The sequence below is a fragment of the Labrus bergylta genome, chromosome 8 (genome assembly GCF_963930695.1).
Source record: "Labrus bergylta chromosome 8, fLabBer1.1, whole genome shotgun sequence".
NCBI lineage: Eukaryota > Metazoa > Chordata > Actinopteri > Labriformes > Labridae > Labrus > Labrus bergylta.
In genome coordinates this window covers 12,815,537-12,833,636 of record NC_089202.1, presented here as the reverse complement: position 1 = coordinate 12,833,636, position 18,100 = coordinate 12,815,537, and the positions used below count along the sequence as shown (strand labels likewise).

The 18,100-nt window shown below is 43.2% G+C and overlaps 1 protein-coding gene across 3 annotated transcripts; it reads right to left on the bottom strand.

Moving 5' to 3' along the window:
• Positions 1 to 85: 85 nt before the first annotated feature.
• On the bottom strand, positions 86 to 17,926 carry rusc1 (RUN and SH3 domain containing 1). 3 transcript variants are annotated; one of them, XM_065958325.1, is made up of 13 exons: positions 17,799 to 17,926; positions 12,772 to 16,127; positions 8,891 to 9,721; positions 7,733 to 7,855; positions 7,566 to 7,642; positions 7,044 to 7,061; positions 6,602 to 6,776; positions 6,145 to 6,250; positions 5,268 to 5,314; positions 4,703 to 5,190; positions 4,382 to 4,617; positions 4,010 to 4,177; positions 86 to 2,722 (listed from the first exon to the last, which is right to left on the bottom strand). In XM_065958325.1, exons 2-13 carry the CDS (start codon positions 16,010 to 16,012, stop codon positions 2,557 to 2,559), a joined length of 5,676 nt encoding a protein of 1,891 aa, XP_065814397.1. In that variant the 5' UTR covers positions 16,013 to 16,127; positions 17,799 to 17,926; the 3' UTR covers positions 86 to 2,556. The 3 variants fall into 3 exon arrangements, with proteins under 3 accessions (XP_065814397.1, XP_065814398.1, XP_020492749.2); XM_065958326.1 differs by lacking the exon at positions 7,044 to 7,061; XM_020637093.2 differs by lacking the exon at positions 8,891 to 9,721.
• Positions 17,927 to 18,100: the final 174 nt, after the last annotated feature.

Genomic DNA, 18,100 nt, shown 5'->3' with positions numbered 1-18,100 from the left:
TTTTTCCAGGACTACTTTACATATAATACTCTGCTGAATAAGGCCTTTTTCTGTGACTAAAAACACAAAAAAACAGCTGCACAGCTTTGGTTTATATGCATCATTTTATTTGGTGTATTTACAAACAAGCACATGCAGGAGGTGGACAGTGACTGACACTAAAGGGGCACTGAACTCTATGCAATAGTTGGACACAGAGGGATGTCTACAGGCTACATGACACATCAGAGAAAGAGGAGGAAGAAGGTACAGAACTCATTGTTACACTTACACACATACAGGTGAAAGTGCAGGATGTGCAGACACGCAGATGTGCTCACCCTCATCTCTGCTTTCACTGCCACTTATGCTGCTGCCATGTGCAAGCTCACACACACACACACACACACACACACACACACACACACACACACACACACACACACACACACACAAACATACATAATGAACCCAGATAGATAGAGAGACATTAGATGGGTCAGATAGAGCTTTTCCTTTCAGAGACCTCGAGATAAATAAATACATCCAATAAATTAAATGCATTTGGACTTAAACATCATCTAAAATTTTCAGCATTAGTTAACTGATATTGTATCTTTATTTGGATAATATTTATAACATTTAATGGCATTTATTGTGATCATAATTATTACATGATATGAGCACTGGTTTAACCTAATGCTACCAGACACTTGCCATAAATGACAGTAATGTCATGCTACATGGCATTAACACACTAACATGTGGAGACTTTGAAGAACTAAGCTTTCCCTCATTGATCATACTTTTGAAACTTTCCTGCAGAATTAAACAGAGGTCCTTTAGTGTCAGCCTTAAAGTCAGGGTCCTTTGTTTGAACTTTTTTTTTTTTTTTTTTAAGTTTCAGGTGTCAACTTGCATTAAAACATGAAATCAAAGCTATGACTGCAAAACAAATACAAAAAAAAGGCTTTTAGTTTTACATTGAACCATATGCATAGTCATCAATATATACTATAGAGAATAACAAATGAATATATGAAACAAAGCAATGTATTTCATATGGGCAACATCAGAATCAACAGATCACTTACACCACAACCACTTGTACTACCACTATCATTAATATCAATGATCATGATGAGCAAACATGGCGGGAAATACAGAAGCTGAGGTACGAAGTGAAGACCAGCCATCAAACCTATAGACTTTACAAAAGCATGAATGAATTGCAAACATCTGGAGTTTTGTCACTGCATTCAATTTAAGGTAAGATGGTTGGAAAAGGAGCTGAGCATTTTTGTTTTTGTGAAGTTGCACTCTTAACACATGCCGCCGGCCCTTTAAGGTTATGGGCAGGTTGAGAGATTAGCTACAGATTGCTGTTTTCTGATGTTAACTTTTTTTTTATGACAGAGTGGGAAATATAGAAGTTTTCTGGCATTCATTGAAATCATCCATGGCACATTACAATGCATAAAGGTATGAGGCTAATTCTAATAACTCTGAATATGATGTCAAGACAATGGCAATACATAAAGCGCACAAGAGGGAAGATACTGGATTTCATACTTAAAACAAACACGTTTACCTTTTTCTTTTGCGCGTAGGACAACCACCGTATGTTAAGTTACAGATGTGAAGATAAAGAAGTAACTGATTTGTTTTTTAATCATCCACTCTCTCAGGCTGCTGCTTTTTGATTCACTACCTGCTTTCTCTTTATCATCTATCTTTCTATCTATCTTGGTAATATTATTCTAAATTTAAATATTATATATATATTTTTTTTTATGTATATTTATACAGTCAAATAGAGTAGCAGAAACATGTCAAACACACATGAACCAGGCGATAAAGATGGTCAATAGGGGTGAAAGTCAATAGGACACAGATCTACACAGCTACAATTCACTACATCACTACGCAGTATGCAACAGGAGCTGAGGCCCAGAACTCAGACATGTCTTCTCCACCCAACAACCTGCGCGCTGCGACTCCTGTCAGCTGGCATCGAGATATTAAGTAACTACTCTCAGGCCATTGCCTCCTCACAACAGGCAGCCGCTCATCGGACAGCACTTGAATCTACTTGCGGTTGATTGAGTTTTTCCCCTGTGATCGTTTTCAGATCAGTGGCTGACAAGGGAAGCAGAAATTGTCGGGGGGGGGGAAAGGACATTTTTAAAAGGGATACTTCACGCCAAGATCAAAGGTCTTCCAGTGTGAAATGATCTAAGTTTGACTCGAGTCATTATTTCACACCATCTGCTGCATTCCTGCTGTTAAAATACATTAGTTTAATGCTACCAAACTGGGTGGATGATGATGCTAGGAAACACTCCCATATGTTCATACAGGGGGAAAAGCTGCACACAGCTCCTGATGCACATAGAAGCAGAGCAGATGGTACTTTGCACTCGAGTCAAACTTAGACAGAGATAGTGTGAAATATCCCTTTTTCAGAGTAGCAGAGCCTCACCAAAACCTCTCAATACTTGCCTTAAATATATCTATATATCTATAATTATTATTATTTTTTTTATTGTCTGATTTGCAGCAGTTTTGTTGCTGAAGTCACATGATGAGGGAGGTGTAGCCAATAGGTACCAGCCCCTCCATGTCTCCCTGACGACAGCGGATCCAGTCTTGATCGACTCCTCCTAACACCACAAGTTCCTCCCCTTTGCAGAAGCTGAGCTCTGATCCGGTTCCAGTGTGGTCACACAGCGTTCGCACTGACCTGAGGACACACAGCAGAGACCAGTTCAGCCCAATTGTACCACATCTACACCAGCGTCATCTGCAACACGTGATGAAGCCAAATCTTTGATGAGTCACATCGCAGGATTGTTCGAAGTCAAACTGATGAGTCACCAGTTATGGGCTTACAAAGACAAATATTGAGTACTGGAGCACTTCCTACGCCCACGTGTGCTCTTTGGAGGGAAAGAAAACGTGTCAAAAAAAGAGACAACATGATGCCCTGCAGGAGGCTACAGTAAAACTAAGTGTATCATAAGAGGATTTCTATAATGTATTTCAACCATCCACCTTATTGTGGACTTTGTAATAATGCAATTTGTTTTGCCTTACTTACCGGTAGGTCATTGATGAAGGCATGCTTTGTACAAAGTTTGATAATGTATGCCAAAATATTGCTTTCCCAACAAGTCAATCAATGTCACTAATATCAGAAGATAAAGTCCAAACATCTTACTATAATGTCAATTTCCTTTCATCAAATTGATTTGGTTTTACAGAAACATAGAGTATGATATCTCATTTTGCTTTTTAGAGATTGGCAAGTCTATGGACATACTTCAAGTGCAATGCAATCCTTGAACGAGTACAAGACTCCTCTTCACATAAGAAATATGATCTCTTGCCGTTAATGATGTTTATCTTGTTATTGTAACCAAAGACAAAATATCTGACAGTATCTCAGGATTTATTATACCACTTTTGAGAAAACTAACCATCTCCAGCTGCTCTGATTCAAATGTTTTGGCTATGCCTTAAAGTGAATATCTTTGGAGATTCACTCTTTCAGTTATCTTTATTATGTGATGCTTTTTATACGTTCATTGAAAGTCTTGTACTCCTACTTAAGAACCAGAGAATTATTACAGTACAACAATACCTTATAATGCAAAGTGGTTCAAATTAGCAATGTTTATTTATATATATGGATATTTATTTTGTCTCTTGTCTTTATATTTGAACGTGTAGATCATTTATACCTCTGAGCAAAGCTCCACCTTGTGGTGGGCAACTGTCATCTGAGATTTTAGGTTCAAATGACTGTTTCATACTTCTAATATTATTAAATTGTATTTGTTTTGAAGCTAATAGAAAATGCCAAATGTATCAAGTTAAATGAACACTGTATCTGTGGTTTCAGATTTTTAAGGTGAAACAGCAATAGACAAATCTATCGATCACTCCTGTCTCTACTCAATTACGCTGCAACTCTCCTTATAACAATGCACCACCTTCCACCCTCCACCACCCTTTATGTCTGTTGTACCTGAGTGGTCTGGGTTTGTCCTTCATCTCCAGTGCATCAATGTCTTTCTCCCGCTCTGGTTCACTCTCTATCTGCCGCTCTGCCGCCCTCCTTAAGAGTGGGGTGGAGTTGCTGCTCACCATTCGGGTCAGTGCAGTGACACCAGGAGCAAGCCACTGAGAGGGTCGCCTACGGAGACAGACAAAGGAGGAAAAAAGATTAGATAAACAAAGCTGCCTTAGCTTTTAAATCATGCAATACGCGGTTTTTCAAGTACCCGGGAAACTTCTTTTTTTTTTTCTTCTCTGTTTTAATTCAATCTAAACACTGTAATAGATGCATTCTTTGCTTTCTCTGTAGCTTAAGATAGAAGTGTAACATTTGTTGGCTCACCTGGTAGGTGGTGTGTTTCCTGGTGGGCTGTTGGGGCTTTTAGAGGCTCCAAACAGCCGCCCGAGCCCCCAGGGAACCTGAGTACCACAGCTGACCGGAGCAAAGTCGCTCTCTGTCTGGATCTGCAGATCTGACAAGTCTGTCTTAACTTCATCCTTTGTCAGGCTCAGCTCTGACAGGTTCCTGCTCAGTCTTCCACCCAAACGCATCACGGCCCCCCATCCTTGCTGGATCACCTGTGATTAAAAACAAAAATATCAGCCATGTAGGATCAAACAACATATTACATGACAAAAACTCAACAGCAAGACAGGCGAATACCTGTCCAGCCTGCTGGGCAAGGCTGTCCTCATCATCTTCAGGAGGAGGTAACGCTCCAATCTCTTTCTCCTGTACCCACATCAGCTGAGGACTGGTCTGTGCCAGAGAGACAGGAACCTTTATGGTTGCTGCGCTGATCTGTGCTGACTCTCCTGATCCTCCATTCTTTGGATTAATCGGAGCTGATGTTGTTTCTTTGGCGGCCTTAAGCTCTGGGCTTTCAAAGTTGACCTCTGACAGGGTTTCAATATATCTGCAGCCTGTGGTTCTGGATTGTTCTGTTGATCCAGCATCCTGAGAAGGTGGGCTGGGGATCTCTGGCCTGTGACTGTCTGGCTCTAGATGGTGGTGCTGGAAGAGCAGGTCGAGGTTGAATGTCAGCAAGCTGAGAGGCTGCAGCACGAGGAGTAGCTCCTCGAACAGAGGCTGGCATGCAGACAGCGACAGTCGCATGAAAGAGGTGGGACGGTAATATGTCTCCAGCACATCTGAGAGGAAGAGAGATCACAGTTACACATTTCTATACTAACAAAAATTGATACATAAGGAAAAAAAGGAAACTTACCACTGCAGGACTGAATGTGAGACAGCCAGAAATCAAGACGCTTCGTACTAAAGAGAAAAATCAAGAGAAAAGTAAAAATGAGGATATATGAAAATCAAAATATAGTATTGGTATAAATTTTAAAAATGTTATCTAACTACTGATTTGAGAATTGTTTTTTTGGTATCAGATAGCTTGAGGAGCAAGATCATATCTGGCTTGTAAGAAACATCCCTAAAAGGATACCTTGTTGAAGAAAATGTAATGTAACTTACTGTGATAATTAGAGGCTTTCTATGCGACTTTCAGAGCAGATTTTTAAACCAAAACAAATGCAATCTTCAGACACATCTCCTTCATCCCTCAGCTCACCCCTCCCTACCCTCCTGTCTCCACGCTCACCCCGCCCCTCCCGCTCTGTTTCACCAGCAAGTGAATATGAGGCAGAGAAAGCAGCAGACGACTTCTATTAAACATCCGACAACAAGATTCTGCGATCAATATCAAGTGACCACTTGTATCTCAAAGTTGATTTGGTTGTTATCTCTTTTGTCTTTTTAGGCCAAAGAAAATATTTTGGTTCTTCCATCAGTTGTACTCTATGAAGACCGTAGACACAGCGTCCCTGAGTGGGCAGGGCCAGATCCCTCCCCCTCTTCCTCTTGTACCCATCCTCACTGGGTGTGAATGTGTGCGAGTGAGTGTGCGATTGGCAGGTGTGAGTATCTTTAGGATGGATATGGGCTTTGATTTTGGTTTGGTTTTTTGAAGTTGTTTTGGTGTGGTTATCATAGAAGCCATTTACTTTTTCTACCATAACCATAATATGCTTTATATTTTCTTCATGAGCTTTTTAGTTTTGTGGGAAAAAAAGTCAACCACACAAAAGTAGACTTACTTCAGAAGGCCTAGCAGGAACGCGTTGAACCTTTGCTTGCTCTGCCGGAGCTGAGGCAGCTCTCTGACTCGAACTTGAAGGTTGAACAAGGCTTGTGTTTTTGGACCTTGAAAAGTGGGTTGAGAGAAAAGAGTAGGAGATATATACAAAGAGAGGGAGAGGACGAAAGGGATCAATAGAAAAATTTACTACCGGAACCTAAATATTGCAGTGAAACTTGGGACTAATAGGCCAATCAATATCTGCATCCGGTTGTTCGCTTAATTCAGCATTTCAGACACTAAAATCAACAAGTATTGGCTGACGTGTGGGAAAAAACGACAGAGGGACTAAGTCCAGGTTTCCTCTTTATCACCCAGGGGGTAAACAAACCATCAAACAAAAAATCTGCCTAATATTGTATCTTTAGTGTCCAAATCTATAAATGCTAAGTCTCCTACGATCCTTTGTATGCTACCTGGCTGTGTGGAGGCCTGGACCAGACCCCAGGCAGAGTTTGGCCTCCTGCCCGCAATCAGGTCACTCTGGTGGGGTTTCAAGCCATCAGTCAGCAGGCTGTGCAGGGCAGGGCAGAGGCACTGCAGCACCAGACGGCCCAGAGATGGATTTATAGTGCTGTCTCCTGATAAGGCCTGAGAGGAGAGAAAAAAAAAGAGGGCAGTGGAGAGGAGAGGAAAATGGAGTAGAGTGAGAAAGAAAATGTGCAGTGAGAGGCAGAGCAGCAGATTGAATCAGACAGGAGGAGAGAGAGAGGGGGAAGAAAATGGGACACAAATGAGAGTTTGAGAGAAACGAGCAAACGAGGGTCAGTATGATGTGATGAGCAATGATTCGGGGGTGGAGTTAGTTAAAATGTCTCAATACTACAAGATAGGTTCGTCAAAAGTATGTTCTAGTACCTTGTTAACTGAGATAGACTGAGGAGAGATGGGAAAACAAGCAGAGTCAGGACAAGAAGAAAGAGATGGGAAAGAATTTAAAAGATGAAAAACAAATGAATACAGTTGGAAATTATGTTTCTCGACACAAAGATTTGTTTCAGTGTATGGCAGCTTTTAACACACTGTGCAGAGGTTGCCAACAAATCTCCCTCTTCTTATCTTAGAAAACTTATTTAACTGGTATTTTCTCTCTCGTTTCTCCCAGAAAGATTTGTCATTACTCTTGCATACACAGTTTGTCTCCCAAGTTAATTCTAAAGTCGTATAAACCTAAGGCCTACTGGGCAATCTGAACTTTGTTATATAAACTCCTCACTAAAGACTAGAACTCAAATTTAGAAAAAGACAGATTTGTCACATCGTGAGGCATGATGATAGATAGAAGCTTTATTGTCATTGTACAAAATCACTTCTTGAAAGTGAAACATAAAAAACATGTAAAAAAAACCCACAAAAAAACATAATCCAGTAGTGACTGACCTTCTGAACAACGGTCCGGGAAGAACTAAACTGGGCCAAGATGGCTTCCACAGCAACACTGACCGCACTGACCAGAGCTGGAAGGAAAACAATGATTGTCTGTTAAGCTGCGAGAGCTACTGACTTTATAGGAACAAATATCTATATAGTGGAAACAATGTGTCCACCTTTCTTCTCCTGCAGGAACAGAGAGGACAGGCCCAGACCTCTCATTGGATAATCCACATCTTCGCCCATCCAGGAAGTCCCTGTCCTCTGTACTGTGCCAGCGAATGAAACACTGCGAACGGCTGGTAGTGACAGCACAAAATAAAAAATGATTTACTAAAAGTAATTAAAAAAAAAACATGTGAGGCATACAATTAATCACCACGGACAGTTACACTTTCACTAAAATATTTGTGTTATTAGAGGGAGCAATTAAGCAATGAGAAGCATTGGAAAAGGCAGTTAGAAGCAGATGGTAATACTGACAGCAGCGTGTGAGGACATCCTGTGAATATTTGTTTACAGTGACAGGCTTTCAACATCTGGATCTGTGAAGACAACTACTCTCTGTACGCTGCAGGGATAAACATGATCCCATGCATTAATGTTGACTCACACAAAAACCCTCGTACAAGCATAACAATCCACAGGAGGAACTGCAGAGTTACAGGGGGAAGCAAACCTACGAGCTACAACATCAGTCAGGAAAAAAAGAACACAGAAGTGCAGAGGGAAAGTTCATGTTTTTACAGATTTATATAATGTAATTATATAAATACAAACATTCTTATAATAAACAGAATGCAGTGGACTTTAGCTAGTAAGTAAACAAACACAGACAAAAAAAGGTTAACCCAAATAAAAATTCCCTACACTGCATTATCAACAAGCTTCTTTTTTTTGGGCTGTGCCTGCCTGGCATGAAATGCATGTGTCCATTTTACCACGTCGTGCAAAAACAAAAACAACAGGGGGATTGACACAAAGACGGACAGACAGACGGAAGAAGACAAAGAGAGCGATGAGAGTGACTCGTGACACCCTCTGACAGGAGCAGCTGTTACCCACCCATGGGCCCTTTGCAGATATGAAAGCACCCTGTAGATAAGATGTATCAGGCTACCGGCAGAGAGCTGACTCCTGATGCATAACACATCTACAGTTACAGAGTTCTTTCAAATCTGCAAACTAGCTGGATTGAGGAGGTGACAGAAGTGTGAAGGCCACCATATCCACAGAAGAGAATACAGAAGAGAGACAGACAAGATGTACATGCAAGCAAGATGACTGAGAAAACGAGAGAGCGAGAGTAAAATGTAGGGAGAGAGAAATCTTACTCGCCACACTTGACTGCGGAGGAGCCTGGTAGAGTTTTGGGGGTAAGGGGGGCGCCCTGGGTGGGATAGGGGGGTAGAGGTTTGGATAGTAGAGGGGAGCAGCGAGGGCAGGCAAGGTGTGAGAGCGAGGGAAAAGCGGGGAGCTGAGGCTGTAGCCTGCTGCACCAGGTGGGGGCACTCCTGAGCGCAGAGGAGGGGAGAGGGCTCCGATAGGAGAGAGGCGGGGCGGGGCACCCCTGTGCAGGGGGCAGTTTTTAGGGTGGTAAAGGTAATATGTTGGAAGAGGAGGAAGCTCTTTAGATGTTCTTTCCTTGTCCCTGAGCGGGTGTGTGCGTTTTTCTGAGTACAGTGAGTCCATGGTGCTGATGCTGTTAGAATAGGTCATCATGACATCAATGTTCTTGTAAGGGGTGGTGCAACCCGGAGTGTCTCCGGTTCCACAAACATTTGTTTTTGACTTAGTGTGTATGTCTGATTCACTGCAGTAGAGAGAGTCAAAATTACAGATCGAGTCGGACTCAAAGTCCTTGCAAGTGTTAATGAAATCCCCATCATCACTGGGAGAGTCTACACCTAAATCAGCCAGGGATTCATAGCTAAACCCAGAGCTTATATTAGAGTTGGAAACATCCCCGTGGACACAAGCTGAGCTGTCAGCCGGGCCCCGTTGTGTGTTGCTGTGTTTGTCTCTGGACTCCCTGCCTGCATGTCTGTTGGGTCGGGGATCTGCAAAGGGCTGGGAGTTACAGTAGCCGGGGCGAAAGGGAGGGAGGGTTGCGTGGAGGAAGTAGGGTTGGGAGGACTGGGTGAGGGACAGTGGGGGGGAGGAAACTGCTTTTTGGAAAGTTTTCAAAAAAAAAAAGGAAAGACATTTTAAGGTGCAGGAGTCAGAGGGGCGGGGGGGGGGGCACATAAGCAAAGTGATATATGGGAGAAAAGAGAACAAACAGGTGGAAACAACAGAATGGGATGGAAAGGTGAGAAAAACAAGGAATATTAAAGCAAAAAATAAAATAAAAATGTGGCAACGAAATGGGAAGGAGAAAGAAATGCAGAATATGTTAGAGTCTGTCGAGAGAAAAATGCACATTCATGAATGTACTCCAGCAGAGATTGTTAACATGTAATATCATGCAGAAATGCATCATTTAAACAAGTCAAACAGTTGATTGACAGTTACACAGACAGTGTATGAGTCAATGGAGTTGATTTATGAAGAGTAATAACTGCAGTTTGTTTTATTTAGGAGGGTCTGACACAACAGGAAATGATACCGTTGCCATAAAACACCACCGTTCAGCAGTCGAATAGACGCAGTTGAAATGATTACTCTGTCAATCAGCCTCTCATTCACCAATGACTCTGTAATTAAAATGCCACCATCAATCCCAAAGATTAATCATATTAGAAATCAGAGTTTTCTTTATGGCATCTGGTTTCACTTTAACTTCCAACTTGTCCTAAAAGCTATGAATATAAAGTCTGAGACTGTACAGTGAGTTCCAATCTTTTTTTTTGTACTACTGCAGTGCATGCCATCATCACCTCTGGATCACCTTCTCTCTTTCTCTTCTCTGCCTTTGTTTCTACCTCTCTCTACCTCTCTCTACCTCTCTCCGCTCTCCACCAGGACAGCACATACAGTATAATGCTGAGTCAGTCAACAGATAAGAGAGATACTGTACAGACTTCAGTTCGCTTCTGCTAAATCACTGTGTCAGTCTCTGTGAAGCTGAAAACTCTGTGAGGACGTTATTTTCTTTACACTGACCTACTTGAGACAGACTGCTAGGCTATGGGCTACAAAAATGAGCTAAATGTAACCATACCTTAGCTAGACTTGAGCTGTCTTTGAACAGGAACCACCACATGATACTTCCTATTTTTTCTGACACAGCTCTCAGCAATTGGTTCATTTATTAGGATCCACCCCTTGGGTTCTTAAAGGTGTACACACCTTTTGTTCCTAGCTTGTTCCCCTCAGCATACTGTATAGTTACTTTGCAATTCATTTAAATGTGGGAAACAGAAAGCAAATGTAAGTAACGGGATAATACTGAAGTAATGGGACTTGTATCCACCAGGCGTTTTTAAAGGATTGATTAAGCAAGTTATTTCTTTTTTAAAACAGTTTTGAATGCCCCAATCATCAGAGAGCTTCATTTGATTTATGTTCAAGCTGGATCACTAAGGTCCTTCACTGCTTCTCATTGAATGTTTTTAATGTGTCCCACACAAGTATGACAAGCTCTCTCTTTAAGTTTAAAAATAAAGATACATTTTTTTCTATCATCTGATTTTCATTTGGAAGTAATGTCTAAACTTTATCATCTCACATGCTCTACACTAGCTTCATCAATTTAGTTTGTTTTTGTTTTTATTCATTGATTTTTGTCTTTTTATTCTTTTTACAGTTTTCATTTCTTATTCTTACACAAGAAATTCATTATTTGGTGTTTTTTTATGTGGATCAAGTTGGGCTGCCATCTTTTATGCAAACTGTAATGTTTCACAAGTGTAGCAGCTTGTTGTACATCTTTCAAAAGTATTTGTACCAATAAAATGAGAAAGCATTTGGTTCTGAAAGAACATGAGCAGCTTGATTTAAACATATACCTTACGGTAACTAGGCATCAGCACTTGAACCCTTGATGTCTATGGAGCCTACTGCAGCTCTGTATTAGATGAGTAACTTGATCTTAGCTATCTGTGCCACTCTAGGGAGCAAGGGTGGAGGGTATTGGAGAGAGAGGATAGACATCAATCGAAAAGAATCCAAACATCCTACTTTGACTTGAACTTACAGCTAGTGGAGAGAAAGATAATATGTAGATATTTAAGGACATTGAGCAAGAAATAAACAAGAAGACAGTAAAGCTGAGAGTTAGTGGTGGAGAGGAGGGAGAGAAAGGTTGTGAGCTCAGTGGGCACTCCGTTACCCCCCTCCCGTTGGTCTGAAGAGTGGATGAATAATTGAATAAGGCAGTGATGACATCACACTCTGACAACCAGTGCAGGAAATACTGGCTGGAAACTTTCCAACCTCCTACTTCTCCTCATATTACCCTCACTCCCTTCACTTGCTTTCTCCCTCCATCTTCTCGCTGTTGCTCGTGTTCCAACTCCAGCTTCCCTGTTTCCCCTCCCTGTTTTCATTTATCTGTCATATCATGCATCATCCCTCTCTGACTCAGGCTCGTCCCACATCTCTTCTCTGTTGTTACATACATCATCATCATCATCCATAAGTGAGTCAACATTTCACCTCCCTTGGTTTCTGTCTCTGTCTTTTGTACTGTTCGAAAATATAATTTGTGCATCCCTGAAAAAAACTTAACAAGCTGACTGGTTGTCGTTTGAGCTGCCTGTCTCTCCATCCTCTGCCATCCCAGAGTTGCTGTGTCTTTTAAATTACACTTTGCTACTTTGCTGTAGATGTGAAGATATGATGCCATTTATTCCTTCTGGATCTCAATACCAATTCTGATACTTAGCCGATACCAAGTACCCCTACCCCAGATACTACTGCGCTAAAAACAAACGTACCCTTAGTGCAAAAGCGCTAAGTTTTGACTAATTTTACACTCTCTGTTAGCATCGCACTGTTGTTGTTTGTTAATGTCACTCCTCATAATTTATCTCAAACCAGTTAAGTTTTTGGAGCCTAATTAGTTCAGCTATCTGATTGGTAAATTAACTGGCATACTCGCTGATACCTCATACTTGTATCATTACTGATACAGCTCTACTTTGCTATGATGATTTTTTCTATAAAAACACAAAGCTGTATATATACACACATGCAGATTTCTTCCCATATGTCATCAAATTCACCTTCCTACTTCATATTCAATGACAGCCACGTCAGGTTTCATACTCACCTGAAGTTCTTGACTCGAAAGTCCTTCCTCCGTCGGCTCGTCCTCTCACCTCCAGCTTCACCTCCACCTTCTTCTCTTCCTCTTCTTTGCCTTCCTTTTCCTCACTTTTATCATGTTCACACTCCCACTCTCTGCCAATGGTCCACAGGCTGCTGTCACTGATGGAGCAGCCAATCTTCTGAGATGGGCACAGCTCCAGTTGTCCCCCCTCCTTGTCCGCTCTCTGGAGCATCTCCTTCAGAGCGGCCATGGAGGTGAGGGCCGGCGGCGGCTGCATGAAGAAGGCCTGAGCCTGAGAGGTGTACTCCCAGTGTTGGCCATCGCTTCCTTCCTTCTCTCTTCTCCACCTCAGGTTGTAGAGTATATCTGCATCTGGTGTAATAACTGTTGGATCCGGATCTGGGTCAGTAATCACCTTTGTTGGAGGGGAGGCGCTCTTGTTACGGTAGCGCAGCTCTTTAAAAGTTGTGGTCTTGGGAGGTACCCCTGTAGACGACCCTGATGAAGTGAGCTTCTTGGGAGCTTCCATAGGAGATTTTCTCATTTCCAGGGTACGAGTCTTAAGGGAGCCTTCGCATTCTGGTGTGAATGCTATGAGCCAATCAAATCTCTCAGGTTGGGCAGAATTGGCGGAGAGAGTGCTGACTTTGAGGGGTGGATGAGACGAGGGAATGGGGGGTAAGGGACGAGGAGGAGGAGGAGGGGGCGGTGAATCTGGAAACACTGTATGATATTGGAAAGATTCATAGTTCATTTTGTTTGTTTTAGTCTCATGCGTATTGCTAAGGTTGGTGCTGTAGTAATGGTCGGAGGTCACACCGTTGTTCCTTTTTCTCCTCCTTGCCATCTCAGTGAATGAGGTGGTTTTTTGTAAATCCTTGTTTTCCTCTGTCTTTCTGCCTTCTTCAGCTACATCTGCTCGGCCATCGCCGATCAACTTGCCTCTGCTGCTCCATGTATCTCTGGCTAACATTTCTGTGTCACATTCCTTCTCCTCCTCCTCCTGCTCTTTTAGTCTGAACTCGTGCGGCTCAACAGACCTGGACGAGAAAGGATTATTTCCTTCTCCCTCATCCTCCAGGCCTCCAACACAAACTCCGAGCTCGGGGCTGAGTTTGAGGAGCTCAGCTTGAGTCAACCCGGCAAGCATCAGCAGCTTCCGAATTTCTACATCCAGTGTGTGGAAGGATGGGGGAGGAGGCAAGGCGGGTGGAGGTGGTATGGCAGGGGGAGAGGAGGAGGACACTGAGATAACAGGGGGAGGAGGCAGAGGTGGGGGTCGTGTGGTAGGAGGAGGAAGGGAAAAGGGCGTCTTTTCCTGTTTCGCTTGAAGAGCGGCGATTCGCTGGGCCTCCTTTCTGGCAAGGTGACGCTTTCGAGGAGGGGGGATAGGAGGGGTTGGGGTGGGAATAGCTGGAGGTGGAGAAGGAGTGGTATAGAGGGTAAGGTAAGGGACTGGTTTCGAGGTGGGGAGGGGAGGGATGGAGGGTGGAGATGGTGGTAGGGGTTTCTCACACCTAAAAGTGGTGAATGTTGGGGAGGAAGAGTTGGGGGAGAAGGTAGTCATAGTAGGGGATGTAGAAACAGCCATGGAGGTGGTCTCCCTGCTGATGTTGATGTAGGTGTGGAGGTCAGAGCTTACACTAGCATGACGAACCGGGGGTTTAGGGGGTCGAGGTGGCGGCTCAACCGGGGAAGGGGTGAGGGAATCAGGAGCAAGAGGATCCTCGCAATCTGAGGGAGCGGTGAGGTCAACCCCTGCATCTGAGAATTCCTGAGACTCTCCCATCACGCCTCGACTTTTATACAACTTCCAGGGAATGTCGATGTTTCCCATTTCATCCATTACATCTGATAGATCCTGCTCCTCCAGATCTCCCAGATCAAATCCCTTCTCGTGGAGCCTGGCGATATAAGCCAGTTTCACTTCCCTATTCACCTTCTCCAAGCGATCCAGGTGATCCAGTCGATCCCTCAGAACATCCCAGTGTTGCTCCCCCTCCAGATCCCAGCGAGCCACTTGGATCACCTGGCTGAAGCGCTCCATTTTACCAAACTCACCAACTGACTCGAGAAAGTCAAGCAAGCCTAGTTTTGCAACCTCAGAGTCACCTTTGACACCGAGGTAGTCAGGAGAAGGGGAGTCCAGGGCGGAGGGGTAGCCCTCATCTGGGGAGCAAGGAGAATTTCGGGAATGTGACGTTAGGGAGAAGGGATTGCTAAGAGGGAGGGATGGGGGCGAACGCAACGGGGGCTGGCATTCAAGTGCTTGTGAAAGAGATTGGGCCTTAGGGGACAGAGCCATGGATAGATCATCTTGGTCGTGAGAAGAGCAGATGGAGGCGGATTGATCTGCACAGTCAGACTCCAGATCAGAGCAAGAGCTGATTGAAGTGGAGGACGACGAGGTAGAAGAGGATAGAGAGAACTCCAAAAGGGAGGGAGGACAGTCACAGCATGATGGTACCAGAGTGTCATCATCATCATCGTCGTCGTCGTCATCATTGTCGGCCTCGTCATCATCGTCAATATCAATATCCCCGCTGCTTTCTTCCTCGTCATCGTCTTCCTCAACTTTTACGTGCTTCTTGTTGATGAGGTTGGCGCATTCATCTGTGTTTTTCCCTTCATTTTCCAGACCGGTAGGGCAGGCAGAGGGCTCCATCTTGGCGTGTGCTTCTGAGGCAGGCTGTGACTGCTCCTTGGCTCCTTTCCCATCATGCCTCTGGGGCAATATTGCTGGTGGAGGAGGTGGTAGCTGCAGTTGCTGCCTGATAGAAATGGTGTTGTTGTTGTTGTGGTTATGGTTGAACATGCTGTTGTTATCCTGCGGCGAGCGTCCATCGCAACACAGACACGGAAGGCTTGGTTCGTTGCAGTTCGGGTCAAGAGGGAGGACGGAGGGGAGCGGTGGAGGTGCGGCTTTCGGCGCAATCTTAGTCACTGCAGATGTACGAGCACTCTTAGGTTTGGGTTTGGCTGTTTTGGAGATGGTGGAACTTGCTTTTTGTGTGCTAAACCTGTTTTGGCTTATTGGTGCTCGGGGCTGCACTGCAACCCTGGTCCTGGTGGGTACACTGGGGCCTTTGGTTGCACGGCGTGGGGAGGGTGTGGTAATTGTGTTCATGTTTTTATCCTCCCTCTGAAAAGCAGCGCCGTGAGCCTTTGGTCCTGCTGAAGCAGCGGTCCGTCTGCTGGCGTCAAAGCGCCGTGGCTTTAGAGGCTGAGAGGAGGACTGCATTGTTTTAAGGATGCTATGATATTTATGTTGCTATAGAAACAAGTGTTGTAAAGGCTGGACAGATCCAAACTGTGACGCGTCGTGACGATCACATCTTGGCCTGGATCCCGAGACGCTGTAACATAAAAGGAGAAACATGGTGAATAACGACTATGACAAAATTCTGCTCTTCAAAGACGGTTTTCCTGCTCTGCATGTGCCATTTTAGGCTATGTCTTTGAAGTTAAATCCTTCATCTGGACCGTTCATTTAGTCTCTTTGCTTTGGGCTTTCTCTGTTATAATTATCACAGCCAACGTCCTGGGAGGAGAAAGCAGAGATAAGGACACACACACACTGGCTCACACACTGAGTCCTATTTTATTTTTATTTTTTTAAAGAAAGATACTGCATCACCATTTCATTTTCTGTCAATTAATAAATTAACAGAAAATGAACAAGCAAACTCTCAGTGAATAAATGATTTAATGAATAATATTTATCAGCTCTAGCCTCTGAAATCACTTGCTTCTTTAAGGTATGTATTATAGTTAACTGAACATATTATAAGTTTGGACTCTCATAAAAACCAAGACATGGAGTTGTTATTTTGGGATACAGAGATGTTTTTTTTTTACTTTTTAGTCTGACATGGTATAGACAATCTATTTCTTAAAGTATTTGGCAAATCGGTTAAAAATGAACCACAGAATTCTTTGTATTATCAGATTATAAAACATATTTTTTGGAAACGTTCGGGGCACAACAGAAATCTGTTTACAAAAAAATGTCAAATGTACACAACAGATGTGACACATTGGTGTGCAGGTCTTCTGCAGGTCTGTGTCTACACTGTCTTATCGTCTGTCTTATTTGCATGGTGCTCAGCTTTGTTATCTTTCTATTGAAATTCAAAACACACACACCCACACAGATATCACATGAAATGGTTCCTATGATAATAATTGTCAGCTAATTTATAGCCTAATAACTGTCACTCATCATCTGAATCTGTTATGTTCAGCCTCACAGAGCTCTGATATTCATGAGTTTACTGTAGTCAAACTGTCTCCATCTGTACCAGTCCATCCTTAGAAGGTGACAAGAGGCCGAACCATTTACATGAAAAGACAAGTCTATAAAGAAACACAGTACCTGGAGCAAAACATGAACATAACGACACATTAACTAGAGCATGAAATAATCATGCAGCAGCAATGAACAGTGCCTTTTTAAGATCATATACCGAGGGCTATTGCTCATATATTCCTCCACAGTGCCCTTCACATCACTGAGGAATATTTAACACTCAGTTGTCTGCTTACGCCTTTTGTTTGGAATAATAACCATAAAAGCCAACATAGCTATAAAATAACATAAGAAACAGGCTGTCGTCATATGTAATTTAACCCGTCCTGTGCACAGTGTATTCCCCTGCATATATTGATCCCACAGAGCTGATGGAGACAGGGAGGATAGGAGGAGAAGGAGGAGGGGGGGGGGGGGAGAGAGGAGAGGGGGGTACCTCGAACCGCATCGTCCTGCCATATAGGCCCATCCAACCCTATTATAAATAGATGATCACACATCATAATACGATACAGATATAAAATAGACAATAATGGGGAATTCTGCACAAAACGATTCCAGAGATATCACTGGTAACAGAAGGTTTGTATGTTTCTTGATGTCCGCAGCCTCCGTGTGTGAATCACACGGTTCAGTTTACCAGACAAGAGCCCTGCACGCGCATTTAAAAACATATCAAATCAAATATCTTCAGAAAATGTCCAAAGACTCGACTCACCATCAGATTGGGGTTAAGATGGATGAAGGTCTCCATCTCACCGAGCTTCTCACATCCCAGTCCGAGTGAATGTGAATCTCTGAACGGCGTTAACAGCATCAGCATCTGTCTTCTCGCGCGAGCATCAGAATCCCCCTCCCCATTACCAGCACCAAACCACACCCCTTGTTTGCCTTATTTTAAAATACAATTCAGCTTTCATGATTCAAATGACGAGTCTTAATGCCTGCGTTAGAAGAAACAGTCTTTAAAAAAATATATCTGAAATCAGTGTGTGTGAAATTCATTCATGCGTTTATTTG